The sequence below is a fragment of the Pan paniscus genome, chromosome 9, assembly GCF_029289425.2.
Source record: "Pan paniscus chromosome 9, NHGRI_mPanPan1-v2.0_pri, whole genome shotgun sequence".
NCBI lineage: Eukaryota > Metazoa > Chordata > Mammalia > Primates > Hominidae > Pan > Pan paniscus.
Genome location: NC_073258.2, coordinates 13,047,372 through 13,061,759, shown reverse-complemented (window position 1 = coordinate 13,061,759; position 14,388 = coordinate 13,047,372). Strand labels below are relative to the sequence as shown.

General features: G+C 40.9%; 1 protein-coding gene across 28 annotated transcripts in view; it reads left to right on the top strand.

Annotated features, from left to right (window-relative positions):
- The window catches only part of IRAG1 (inositol 1,4,5-triphosphate receptor associated 1), a 158,456-nt gene that overhangs the window by 110,247 nt on the left and 33,821 nt on the right, over window positions 1-14,388 (top strand). For all 28 annotated transcript variants that reach the window (XM_055094110.2, XM_055094109.2, XM_055094113.2 and 25 more), the window contains one exon: window positions 11,402-11,525. In XM_055094110.2, the coding sequence (XP_054950085.1) occupies window positions 11,402-11,525 (124 nt within the window). The remainder of the gene's footprint in view (window positions 1-11,401; window positions 11,526-14,388) is intronic.

Genomic DNA, 14,388 nt, shown 5'->3' with positions numbered 1-14,388 from the left:
TCTGTGCTGCATCTAGTCTTTCCAACAACCCAATCAGTTCCCTTCTCAGGAACTATATTGTATGCTGTTTTGATCTTTGATCAGTTGCAGGTTATTTCAAGCCAAATATGTGAGACTGACTGTGGGCCAGTTCTTAGGTTGTGTGCTGGGGATGCATTAAGTGAAAAGGGTTCAGGCCCCACCATCAGGGAGAAGGCCTTGTCCCAGCTACCATTATCAGTCCCCTTGGCTAACTCAACAGCTTGCAACCTGGTCCCCTCTCCCTGCACTCCCAACCCCCAACCCAGCTCACACCATGGCCAACACAGCAGCCGCAGGGATCTCTAGAAGGCAAATCTGTTTCAGCATCTTCAGAGGCTTCATTCTGCTCTTAGGAAGAGCACTTGAATCCTCAGTAGAACCTACAAGGCCCTGAATAGTTAACCCCACCCACTTCCCCAGCATATTCTAGGGCCACACTCACTCTCACTCACAATATTTTGGCCTGCCTTCGGCAGCTCATTCTTTCCTCTTCTTACGCATGGCACATTCTGTCTTCTGCATGGAATGTTCTTCCTCTCTCCCTCTTTGCCTAATGAACTCCCAACTCAATCTTTAGATATCTGCTCATGTCACTTTTCTTGGGAAGGGTTTGCTGGTACCTTCGGATCCCTTCTCCTTTGTAAAATCTCTCAGTGTGAAATTGTTTGGATGTTTCTCTGATTAATCTCTGTCCCCCTGAATAATGAGCTCCAGAGGATGTGGCATGTCAGTTTTGCTTAGCATTGTATCCTTAGCTCCCAGCTCATTGCCAGGGACGTAGTAAACACTCAATAAACATTAAACAAATGTATGAACGAATAAGCTCACTGTCTAGGAGAGGAAACATAAGAATAGACAAAGTCACTATGATAAATTGTGATAAAACTTTAACAGGCCATAAAGTACCTGGGAACAAAGAGGAAGAAGCAGCTAGCTCAGTGGGGTTGAGTCAGGGAAGGTTTTCAGGAGGAGCCACCTTGAGCTGGGGAAGAGAAAGTCATCCCAAGCAGGGGGACAGCAGAAGCAAAAGCATGTAGGCATCTTCTAGTGCTTGGCATACTTCAGGAACAGAAGGAATGTCATGTGAACTAAGTGTGAGCTACACATCCCAGAGAGATGGGCAACAAGGTGGGAACAGTGGGCTGAGACCAAGGAAATTGAAGGCTTTGAAGGCCAATTAATGAGTTTGAATTTCATTTAGGACACTTTGGAAAGAGAAGCCTACAGGTAAGGAAGCATCAGGATCAAATCTATATTTTAGAATAATTCTTCTGGACAGATTGTGAGAGCTGGCCTGAAACAGGAGAGGCTAGAGACAGGGAGACACCAGGTAAAAGTATAGGGAAATAGCCTGGTGAGAGGTAATGAGGTGGTAGTAAATGTGGACAGGATAGTTTGACAGCTATTGGAGATCAGCTTGTCAGGACTTGATGAGGAGATGGAGTTGAGAGGCAGACCAGGAATACCACCAGGCACCTGTCTGCATGGCTGTGAGGGTGATGAATTGTGAGACAGGAGGAGGAGTTTGCTTGAGAAGGAAGACAGTGAATTTGAGTTTGGACATGTCAAATGCCCACGGAAAGCAGCTTGAATGCAACAGACAAACCTGGTTTTGCATTCTGGCTGTACTGCTGATAAGCTGGACCCTAGTAAATCACTTTAACTCAGCTGAGCTTCAGTTTCTCCAGAAAATGCATTTCATAATACATTCTTTGTACTTTTAGAAACCAATTTCTCTTCTTTGGAGGAAGCAATTACCAAAATTCAGCAGGTCCTACAGTTTCACTTCACTTCAAGTTCAATTAAACTCTAATACTTTTAATTTCAAAAAAGTATATCTAGTATAATCTCCCTCTTTTTCCCTTGCTCCTTCTGTATTTGTGGGGAAGGAGGTGTTTAAGCTATTTTTTATTTGCAGTACTATTGTAAGAAATGACAAAGTGTATCTACTGCATAGTTGATGTTCAGTAAATGGTGGCTCTTGAAATGATTTTTATTCTCCTTAACCAGGTGGCAACGTCTAGAAGGTAGTTGGCTATCTGGACCTGGATTTTGAGGGACACGTAGGCTGAGGCAGAGAAGTACATCGAATGGACAGTCCTTCCAAAACCCCCAGTCTAGACTCAGAGCCTCAGGTCTTGGGCAGGAAAGAGGCCTCCCTGAGAAGAAAGAGGTAAAAAAAGTTTATCCCCAACTAGCAGCTTTGACTTTTAGGAACCATCCTGGGACTCAGAGCATCTTTCAGAGCTCCAAAAGTAATTTTTCCAAGTCCCTGACATGGTCAGAAACAAATATTTTCATTGGAATGAGCTAGTCCTGGGAGATACATTTGAAAATAAATTTATTACTTTTTGTTGAAAGTGGCTTATGTTCATATCTAAAAATTCAACCAATAGTGAAAAATACAAGGAAGAAAGTAAAAATAGCTTACACTAAACACCTCCTTCCCCACTAATACAGAAGGAGGAAGGGAAAAAGAGGGAGATTATACTAGATAAACTTGTTTGAAATTAAAACTATTAGAATTTAATTGAACTTGAAGTTAAACTATAAGACTTGCTGAATTTTGGTAACTGCTTCCTCCAAAGAAGAGAAATTGGTTTCTAAAAGTATAAAAAATGTATTATGAAATGCATAAAGGGTTTGGAGTTACTGAGGTAGTTTTTTGTTTTTTGGTTTTTTTTTTTTTGCTTTGGTATGAGTTTTAATTCAATTTTTATAAATAATCATGTCCATGGTACAAAATTCAAAAAGTACAAAATGAGACATAGGAAAAAGTAAGTCTCATTACATCTCTGTCCCCCAGTAGCAGAGGCAACCACTGTCACTATGTTTTAGTGTAACTTCTAGATATATTCCAAGCATTTCCAAATATAGACATATATGTAAAAGTGGATTTTTCTTTTTTTTTTTTTTGAGATGGAGTCTCACTGTCACCCAGGCTGGAGTGCAGTGGTGCCATCTCAGCTCACTGCAAGCTCCACCTCCCGGATTCACGCCGCTCTCCTTCCTCAGCCGGGACTACAGGCACTCGCCACCACGCCGGGCTAATTTTTTGTATTTTTAGTAGAGCTAGGGTTTCACCACGTTAGCCAGGATGGTCTCGATGTCCTGACCTCGTGATCCGCCCGCCTTGGCCTCCCAAAGGGCTGGGATTACAGGCGAGAGCCACCGCGCCCAGCCAAAAGTGGATTTTTTTAACATAAATGATAGTATATTATACAAGGTGTTCCCAACCTTGCTTTTTTCACTTAGTAATATGCTTTTTTATTATTATTATACTTTAAGTTCTAAGGTACATGTGCACAACGTGCAAGTTTGTTACATATGTATACATGTGCCATGTTGGTGTGCTGCACCCATTAACTCGTCATTTACATTAGGTATATCTACTAATGCTATCCCTCCGCCATCCCCCGGACCCCACCACAGGCCCCAGTGTGTGATGTTCCCCTTCCTGTGTCCAAGTGTTCTTATTGTTCAATTCCCGCCTATGAGTGAGAACATGCGGTGTTTGGTTTTTTGTCCCTGCGATAGTTTGCTCAGAATGATGGTTTCCAGCTTCATCCATGTCCCTACAAAGGACATGAACTCATCCTTTTTTATGGGTGCATAGTATTCCATGGTGTATATGTGCCACATTTTCTTAATCCAGTCTATCATTGATGGACATTTGGGTTGGTTCCAAGTCTTTGCTATTGTGAATAGTGCCACAATAAACATACGTGTGCGTGTGTCTTTATAACAGCATGATTTATAATCCTTTGGGTATATACCCAGTAATGGGATGGCTGGGTCAAATGGTATTTCTACTTCTAGATCCTTGAGGAATCGCCACACTGTCTTCCACAATGGTTGAACCAGTTTATAGTCCCACCAACAGTGTAAAAGTGTTCCTATTTCTCCATATCCTCTCCAGCACCTGTTGTTTCCTGACTTTTTAATGATCGCCATTCTAACTGGGGTGAGATGGTATCTCATTGTGGTTTTGATTTGCATTTCTCTGATGGCCAGTGATAATGAGCATTTTTCCATGTGTCTGTTGGCTGCATAAATGTCTTCTTTTGAGAAGTGTCTGTTCATATCCTTTGCCCACTTTTTGATGGGGTTGTTTTTTTCCTGTAAATTTGTTTGAGTTCTTTGTAGATTCTGGATATTAGCCCTTTGTCAGATGAGTAGATTGCAAAAATTTTCTCCCATTCTGTAGGTTGCCTGTTCACTCTGATGGTAGTTTCTTTTGCTGTGCAGAAGCTCTTTAATTAGATCCCATTTGTCAATTTTGGCTTTTGTTGCCATTGCTTTTGGTGTTTTAGACATGAAGTCGTTGCCCATGCCTATGTCCTGAATGGTATTGCCTAGGTTTTCTTCTAGGGTTTTTAGGTTTTAGGTCTAACATTGAATTCCTTAATTGATCTTGAATTAATTTTTGTATAAGGTGTAAGGAAGGAATCCAGTTTCAGCTTTCTACATATGGCTAGCCAGTTTTCCCAGCACCATTTATTAAATAGGACTCCTTTCCCCATTTCTTGTTTTTGTCAGGTTTGTCAAAGATCAGATGGTTGTAGATGGCTTTGTTCTGTTCCATTGGTCTATATCTCTGTTTTGGTACCAGTACCATGCTGTTTTGGTTACTGTAGCCTTGTAGTATAGTTTGAAGTCAGACAGCGTGATGCCTCCAGCTTTGTTGTTTTAGCTTAGGATTGTCTTGGCAATGCAGGCTCTTTTTTGGTTCCACATGAACTTTAAAGTATTTTTTCCAATTCTGTGAAGAAAGTCATTGGTAGCTTGATGGGGATGGGATGAAATCTATAAATTATGAGGTAGTTTTTTTGCATTATAGGTTTTAAATTTAATCTAAACTTTGGACCTGGCATTTGTTTTAATCAGGTATGGTATGACACAGAGACCCACAAATGATTCTCATGAAGGAATAGGTTTATACTCACAGATCCCTAATAGCAGGATGCGTGGCACATCATACAGAGCCCCTTGGGGAAGGGCTAGGGTGGGTCAGAAGGCAGAAGTGGTGAGGGGAGAGATGGCCCCAAGCCTTTACTGGGGTTTTCTTGGAAAGGAAAGGTAGAGGCAGGGTAGGTATCCTGAGTATGTTTAGGGTTGGCTAGTTTGAATAATGTTGGCAGGCCCTAGGCTATAGGGTGGCCCGTAGTTGTCAGGTACTGGCCCTGGGGTGATTTAGGGGGAGTATTGGCTTGGTGCGTGAGAATTTGATAAAGGTGATGTTTACAGGTGTGGGTTCTGGATTGGCTGGTTTGTATTTCAAAGACACACTTGAAGGAGAGTTGTTTCTAGGAATTAGCTAGCCTTGAGAGGGGCTGTCACTCCAGGATTAAGGCACCAAGTGACAGAACATCAAGAATGCGGAAGATAAGAACATTTAGTCACTACAATGGTACCTACTGACTTCCTGCAGGAAAAGATGAGAATGGCCAAATATCTTCCCACCTTCACATTTCTTCCTACATTTCCATTTCTACCTCTACACATCTTGAATTCTTCTTTGTACATCATTAAGGTTATAACATTTACATTCCATATTCTGTAACTATGGTTTCCACAGTTAGTTAGCCTTAGACTTAAATGTAAAAAGATTTCATGTTCACCACTGGTCCCTTTCCCAAATTTATTCTGATTTATGTCTTGTTTAGCTGGATTTTGTTTTCAACAATTTTCCTGAAAGAGTTCAGAGGTGCTGTGTTCCCTGAGTTCTATCACGTTTGAAAATTTTGTCTTATTCTTGAAGGACAGCTTGTGTGGTTACAAAATTCTTGGTTGACTGTTTTCCTTGGAACTGCGTAGATGTTGCTCCCCTGTATTTAAAGTTATGGAGAAAGCTGGGACCAGCTGATTTCCAGCACCTCTTAATCTTCACTTTCCCATGTAGATGTCTGGGTTTTTTTTTTTTGTATGAAGCATTTAAATATATTTTTTAACATGATGCGGTCTGTCAACCTGAAGGGTTCAACTTTCCCCTCAAGTGAGGAACATTTTTCTTCTGTTATATCTTTGAATATGTCCTTTGTTCCATTTGTTTTGTTCACTGCTTTGGAGACAACATAATGCATAGATTGGTCATCAAAGTCTCAACTCCAGGTCCATTATTTTATCTCCATATACTTCAATCTTTCTTTCCTTCTTTGCATTCATTATGATTACTCAATCTCTACCACCCTTCTCTAATTCAGTTTGAAGCTATATCTGCTTTATTCCTTTATTTTTCCAATAAATTGGTTGGTTGTATATTTCCCAATTTCTTGATTAGTCCTTTTATTTTGGTCTTTAATTTGTTTCCTTAAATAGCAATCATCTTCCATCTTTGCATGATCTTCTCATCCCAACTCAAATTTTTTTTTTTTTTATTATACTTTAAGTTTTAGGGTACATATGCACATTGTTCAGGTTAGTTACATATGTATACATGTGCTGTGCTGGTGCGCTGCACCCACTAACTCGTCATCTAGCGTTAGGTATATCTCCCAATGCTATCCCTCCCCCCTCCCCCCACCCCACCACAGTCCCCAGAGTGTGATATTCCCCTTCCTGTGTCCATGTGATCTCATTGTTCAATTCCCACCTATGAGTGAGAATATGCGGTGTTTGGTTTTTTGTTCTTGCAATAGTTTACTGAGAATGATGGTTTCCAATTTCATCCATGTCCCTACAAAGGACATGAACTCATCATTTTTTATGGCTGCATAGTATTCCATGGTGTATATGTGCCACATTTTGTTAATCCAGTCTATCATTGTTGGACATTTGGGTTGGTTCCAAGTCTTTGCTATTGTGAATAATGCCGCAATAAACATACTTGTGCATGTGTCTTTATAGCAGCATGATTTATAGTCCTTTGGGTATATACCCAGTAATGGGATGGCTGGGTCAAATGGTATTTCTAGTTCTAGATCCCTGAGGAATCGCCACACTGACTTCCACAATGGTTGAACTAGTTTACAGTCCCACCAACAGTGTAAAAGTGTTCCTATTTCTCCACATCCTCTCCAGCACCTGTTGTTTCCTGACTTTTTAATGATTGCCATTCTAACTGGTGTGAGATGATATCTCATAGTGGTTTTGATTTGCATTTCTTTGATGGCCAGTGATGATGAGCATTTTTTCATGTGTTTTTTGGCTGCATAAATGTCTTCTTTTGAGAAGTGTCTGTTCATGTCCTTCGCCCACTTTTTGATGGGGTTGTTTTTTTTTTTCTTGTAAATTTGTTTGAGTTCATTGTAGATTCTGGATATTAGCCCTTTGTCAGATGAGTAGGTTGTGAAAATTTTCTCCCATGTTGTAGGTTGCCTGTTCACTCTGATGGTAGTTTCTTTTGCTGTGCAGAAGCTCTTTAGTTTAATTAGATCCCATTTGTCAATTTTGGCTTTTGTTCCCATTGCTTTTGGTGTTTTGGACATGAAGTCCTTGCCCACGCCTAGTGTTGGAAGTTCTGGCCAGGGCAATCAGGCAGGAGAAGGAAATAAAGGGTATTCAATTAGGAAAAGAGAAAGTCAAATTGTCCCTGTTTGCAGACGACATGATTGTTTATCTAGAAAACCCCATCGTCTCAGCCCAAAATCTCCTTAAGCTGATAAGCAACTTCAGCAAAGTCTCAGGATACAAAATCAATGTACAAAAATCACAAGCATTCTTATACACCAACAACAGACAAACAGAGAGCCAAATCATGAGTGAACTCCCATTCACAATTGCTTCAAAGAGAATAAAATACCTAGGAATCCAACTTACAAGGGATGTGAAGGACCTCTTCAAGGAGAACTACAAACCACTGCTCAAGGAAATAAAAGAGGATACAAACAAATCGAAGAACATTCCATGCTCATGGGTAGGAAGAATCAATATTGTGAAAATGGCCATACTGCCCAAGGTAATTTACAGATTCAATGCCATCCCCATCAAGCCACCAATGACTTTCTTCACAGAATTGGAAAAAACTACTTTAAAGTTCATATGGAACCAAAAAAGAGCCCGCATTGCCAAGTCAATCCTAAGCCAAAAGAACAAAGCTTGAGGCATCACACTACCTGACTTCAAACTATATACAAGGCTACAGTAACCAAAACAGCATGGTACTGGTACCAAAACAGAGATATAGATCAATGGAACAGAACAGAGCCCTCAGAAATAACGCCGCATACCTACAACTATCTGATCTTTGACAAACCTGAGAAAAACAAGCAATGGGGAAAGGATTCCCTATTTAATAAATGGTGCTGGGAAAACTGGCTAGCCATATGTAGAAAGCTGAAACTGGATCCCTTCCTTACACCTTATACAAAAATCAATTCAAGATGGATTAAAGATTTAAACGTTAGACCTAAAACCATAAAAACCCTAGAAGAAAACCTAGGCATTACCAACTCTAATTTCTTAATTTTTTTTCAGGTTATTTTTTCTAGAGTCAAAGTATTTATGGTATATATTTTGCACAGAAGCATACTTTTGCATTTTTTGATGTGTTTCTTGCAACTATGTTTCCATCCTGACATCTGTCTCTTGCACGTTTCCCTTTTCCTTCCTTTCTACCTTCCTTCCTCTTTTGTCTATAGTATTTTTGTATAGTTGCCATGCCATCTGTTTTCCTTTTATTTCTTTCTGATTTGTATATTTCTACCTTGATTCCCTTTTCCTAGATATATTGTATTGTAGGTTAGTTTTTGTTGACTCCTTCCTACCTTAGCTGGGATCTCTTAGCCTTCCCTTTAGTGCTTTAGTTGAGGATTGTATATTTTGTGTTTGTTTTGTTACTGCTTAGGTGGTGGGGAAAAGGAGAAGTTAAGATAGAGCTGTTTGTAGAATTGGTTTCTTCTCTTTTTCCGTAACTCTGTTCATAGTCCAAAACATGAGTTTGTTATACCATGAGTTTGTTATACCAAATCGGGGGCATATCTTATTCCTTTGCAGGTGGTTAGTAGTGGGTTTCAGATTGTTTCACCAATTTAGGTTGGAATTGTAGAGACAAGCTCTCCGTAGGTTTATTTTCCAGACTTGACCCAATGCTTCCCAACGGCTACTCCTCTGCTAAGAAAGGAAGGAAAAAATGACAAATCCAAGGAGTTTAGCCACTGTTTTTCAGGAGTCGGGGGAGAACATGGTGGTTGGGGCTTTCCATGTGTCTCCTGCCATTCACTCCTTCAGAGGGATGTGTTTTATTTACTTTACCGTTAGTCTTCCTTCCTTGTAAATCCCTTCATATCATTCAAGAAAATCCACTCTGTGCTCTGTGCGATCATTCTGCCTTTCCTCTCTTCTTCTCACCAGTAAGAAAAGCAAAATGGCAGGCAGCCCAGGCAGTTTTTTCTCTCTTCGAAATGCTGGTAAGATGGAATGGAGAACCTTCTATTCTAGGGAAACTTTCTGAATCTCCTCTGACAACTGCCTACTTGCCCCCTCCATCCCTTTCCCTCTCTATTCTGTGGTATTGAACTCTTTGTAAGAATTTTTTCTCTCCCATCTTCCTTTCAGTACTGATTCTTTGGAGAAGAAAGGGTTATCATGAGTGGAAGCTCTACATTTATTCCTAGTAATTTTTATTCTTTCTCTAGTCACTATTTTTAAAGACTATTGCCTTTTCTTGTATCTTAGAGTTTCTTGTGTATTTTTTATTTGTTCTGAAATTTTTTGTTGTTAATTTGGTTGAATTCAGGAGGAAGGTGGTTGGTTCCTAGAATCCACCAATTCTGGCATTACTCTTCAAGCACCATTTTGGGAAACTTTTCTAGGCAAAAACCCTGATATGGATTTCACTTGATTATTAGACCTCATATGTTTCGATCATCCTATAGATATCTCAGGAGCTTGCTACTCAGTTGACTCTCTGTTGAGTGTGGTAGGGATACATACATAAAGGTAGAATGATGCCAGGGGTGACACAAGGTTTACCACAGAAACCTTGTCAGAGAGCTATAAATACCAGGACAGAACCAGAGAGGTAACAGGTAGCTAAGAGAACTTCTAGTTGAATCTCATATCCAAAGAAGAATTGCCGACTGACCCATCTCTGACAGATGATCCTCCAGCTTACTTGGATACCTTGAGTACCAAGGAATCCATGCCTACCATTCTCTTATTGGCAAGCTCAAAGTATTTAAACATATTTTACCTTGAGCCAAACTAGATAGCCTCTTGTCTCTTCATGGTCTCCTTTGGTGAGACTTCTTTCTATTCACATGATTCCCAGTCTTAACTCTTTAGGTGGCTACAACTATGCCTATAGTCCTGGTCTCTAGCCTAGCCTAGGATCCTGGAAAATGATTGAGCAGATTGGAAAGCTACCAGGTTAAAATCCATGAGAAAGAGTAAAACATGGATAAATATGAAGTTCTACATGCAAATGGAAAGTAACCATTATACAGGATGAGGATAACTGATTTGGGTCAACTAAAGAGGTTGAGAGTTTTGCTTAATGCTAAGTGTACTGTAAGCCCGTAGTCAGGCACACAAAATCTATGCTGCATGAATAACAAACATCAATGCCAGGGACATTTACCAAAGTCCTCCTGTGCTAAGATCTTGTTAGAGAACATCTGGGCCTCTGTAACAGCAACAAACCAGAATGTGTGCAGGAATGGGATGGTATCTAGAGACCATGGGCCACAGTGGAGCACAGTGAGCTTGTTGGAAAAATGGAGCTAGAGTCTGGAGAAGAGAAGCTTTAGAGAGGCACAGGAGCTGTTTTCAAACAGGAGAAAGATTTATGGAAAAGAGAATACTTGGTTTGTTCATTCTGTCTTCAAAGCACAGACCCAAGATAGTTTTAGAAGTTTAAAAAACAAAAAGCTGTTCATTGTCTCTGTTGACTAGGAGGCATTTATGTTTCTGAGATCTGTAAGAGATCTAGCAACCTTAGGTTTACTCTGGAAAATCTCTTATCTATGGGGTATGGAATCAGATGCTAATTTCTAAGTAGGATACATAATATAGAACATTTTAATTTATCCGAGGAGGAATAATTGAACAACAGGTCTCCTGAGAAGCCTGCCAAGGAGCAGGTTTTTTTCCCAAACATTATAGCCAAAGAGCCAACCAGCTTCCAATTGCCAGCTTAATACTGTGGGAAGCAAAGGGAAGAACATAACATTTGAAGCAGGTAGACCTTGAAGTCTGGCCATGTCATTTGCTAGTTCTGTAATCTTGAGCAAGTGACTTAACCTTGCTGAGCCTTGGCTTATCTACATGTAAAATGGGATGACTAAGTTCTAACTCATTGTGAGAATAATGTAAGATAACAATTAAAAAGCCCTTAACATAGAACTAGATACTTATAAATGTCAAAGCTCCTGAAGCTAGCTGCCAACAGTACTACTGTGATTTCAAAGACACGTTTTATAAGTAAGCACTTTTTTTTCAGGGCTTCCTTCTGAACTCTCCCCAGCTATTGAGGAAGAAGAGTCAAAGAGTGGCTTAGATGTCATGCCTAATATTTCTGATGTGCTGCTGCGCAAACTGCGGGTCCACAAGAGTCTCCCTGGAAGGTAAAATCAGGATGTGGGTTACAGAAGACCCTGTACCAAGTGGCCCCTGTGTTGGATTCTAGGTGGGACACAGAGGAACACCAGTCTTAATTCTTGAACCCAGAAGGGCCAAAGTCCAATTGTCTAGACAGGGATAATGCATTCGAAACAAAAAGAATAATGAAAGGCCAGGCTGGGTGTTTTCAACTCAAAGACCAGGTGGGGTTCTTAGGTGAGCACAGTTCATGAAGGCATAAGGGTCACCAGAAGCTCATGGCAGCAGAGAATGGGCTTTGAGCCAGGAGACATGGGTTTCAATCCCAGATACACCATTTACCCATGGCTAGTTAAGTTTTCAAATATTTTTTTGTAGAGATAGGGTCTTGCTATGTTGCCCAAGATAATCTTGAACTCCTGGCCTCAAGTGATCCTTCTACCTCGGCCTCCCAAAGCACAAATAACATTTAAGTAACCAAATGAATGATTTGAAAGAGTAAAGTTGGTAGAAAGACCATAAAATAGGGCACATCTAGAGAATGACATGAGAGTGGGGCATTGGGTAGGAGGTCAAGGAAAGGCCTCTGTGATAAAGTAATAATTTGAGATGTTCAAATAACAAATGACAAAAAGCCACTCATGCAAGGGTTTTGGTAAGATTTACAGAGGAAAAAAAAATTGTAATTTTAACAAACGGTGCTGGGACAACTGGATAGCCACATACGAAAGAGTGAAGTTGGACCCCTACCTCACACAAAACACACAAATTAACTCATAATGGATCATAGACCTAAATGTCAGAGAGAACACTATAAGACTCTTCAAAGAAAAAATATAAGTAAATCTTCATGTCTTTGGGTTTTTTAGATATGGCACCAAAAACACAAGAGACAAGATTTTAAAAATAAATAGTACTTCCTCAAAATAAAAACTTCTGTGCTGCAAACAGTGTCAAGAAAGTGAAAGGCAACCCACAGAATGAAATATTTGCAAATCACTTATCTGAAAAGGAACTTGTTTCTAGAGCATATAAAGAAGTCTTACACTCAATAAAAAGATAAATAACCAATTTTTCAAAATGGGGAAAGGATTTAAATAGACATTTCTTCAGAGAAGATATACAAATAGTCACTTAAAAAAGATGCTGTGTCCTTTTAGAGGCTCACAGCTCTGCCCCCGGGTACCTATGCCCATTTGTAAGGCACAGTTATCTGCATCAGACACCAGACATACCATGTGGCTTCTCTGCCTAAATCATACTTCTCTGAGTCCTCAGAGTTTCCCCCCAGACCCCCACTTTTTTTTTAAGGTGGGTATGTTCTAACTGGGTGTGGTGGCTCATACACCTGTAATCCTAGCACTTTGTAGGCTCAAGGCAAGAGGATCACTTGAGGCCAAGAGTTTAAGACCAGCCTGGACAACAGAGTGAAACTCTGTTTCTACAAAAAATAAAAATAAAAAATTAGCCAGGTATAGTGGCATGCACCCATAGTCCCAGCTACTCTGGTGGCTAAGGCAGGAGGATTGCTTGAACCCAGGAGTTCAAGGCTCTAGTAAGCCACCTCTGCAGTGATCCTGCCACTGCACTCCAGCCTGGGCAGCAGAGCGAGACCCTGTCCCCAGAAATAAATAAATAAAATAAAAATAAGGTGGGTGTGTTCTATAGCAAAAAAGCAGCATGTGAGTCATTGAAATAGAAAAATGTTTGGTTTATAATTTATGAAAATATGTACATTTCACATAATATCCCAACAAACCCAGGAGTCAGAGACAAACTTGGCAAGTTTTGCCAAATCATTTAAATCATATGTGTATGCTGTAGATGACAGTTAAGGCAAGGGCCTGATGGGTGGGGTTGTGACAAGGACTGTAAGTGTCAAACATCCCTGCAGCTGTTTGTCCCGTGTTCTGGACTCCGCTGACTTCATGGCCATGGGGTCTTCTCATCCTGACAGGAAGGCACTCATATCATTCCCTAGGGGTGAGAACCAGCCCCCTGCAGAGATGGCTGACCCCTACCTTTGCTCTTGGGGTCCCTTCACACCCGTTCAAGAGAGGAAGCTGTGTTTCCTGAGAAGCTTATTGATGGCATGCTCTGTTGCCAAGTTCTGTGACGCTGGTAGGACCCCTCCCAGGCCTCCCCGCCCCAGCACAGGAAAGGGCCTGTGCATTATTTACATTGTGTGGACTTCAGATGGGGCCAGCTTTAGTTACCAGCAAGAGCAGCAGCCACAGCAGCATCGAGTGGACTTGCAGATGCAGGGACTGCCTATAGCTAGAGAGCCCTGGCTGTGGGAACGCCACAGACGAGGAGCTGCTCAAAAGGATGCCTCTGTGTCGGCTGGGGCTTTCTTGCCACTCTGTGATTCTAGCCATCAGAAGTTCTTGCTGTGGAGAAGAACCCTGGTCACTCTCTCCTACCATTTATTCTCTGGCCCGCATGCACCTTTGTCACAGCCCTCAGAGACAGAGGAGGATGAGGCTTTGCAGACCTGGGTGGATATCCCCAGAACAATTATAATGGCAACTTAGATGTGTATGAGTTATAAAGTCCTTATCACATGCATTTTCTTATTTCTCACAGCAAGGCTATGAGTTCAAGGTCACATTTCCCGAGAGCCCACTGAGTGTGGATGCCATATATTTATGCATACAAACACATACACATACATACATGAGTACATATAGTGCTTATAATACCTCTGCAAGGTAGGTGATATGATTCCCATTTTGCAGATGAGCACGCTGGGGCTTAGAGAGATTAAATAACTTGTCCAAAGTCACAGAGATAGTCATGGTGCCGTAAGAGTCAGTATCTCACAGGTGACAGAGCACAGGCCAGGGGACATTGCATCTTTTCCTTCTCACCAACACAGCTTACTCCACC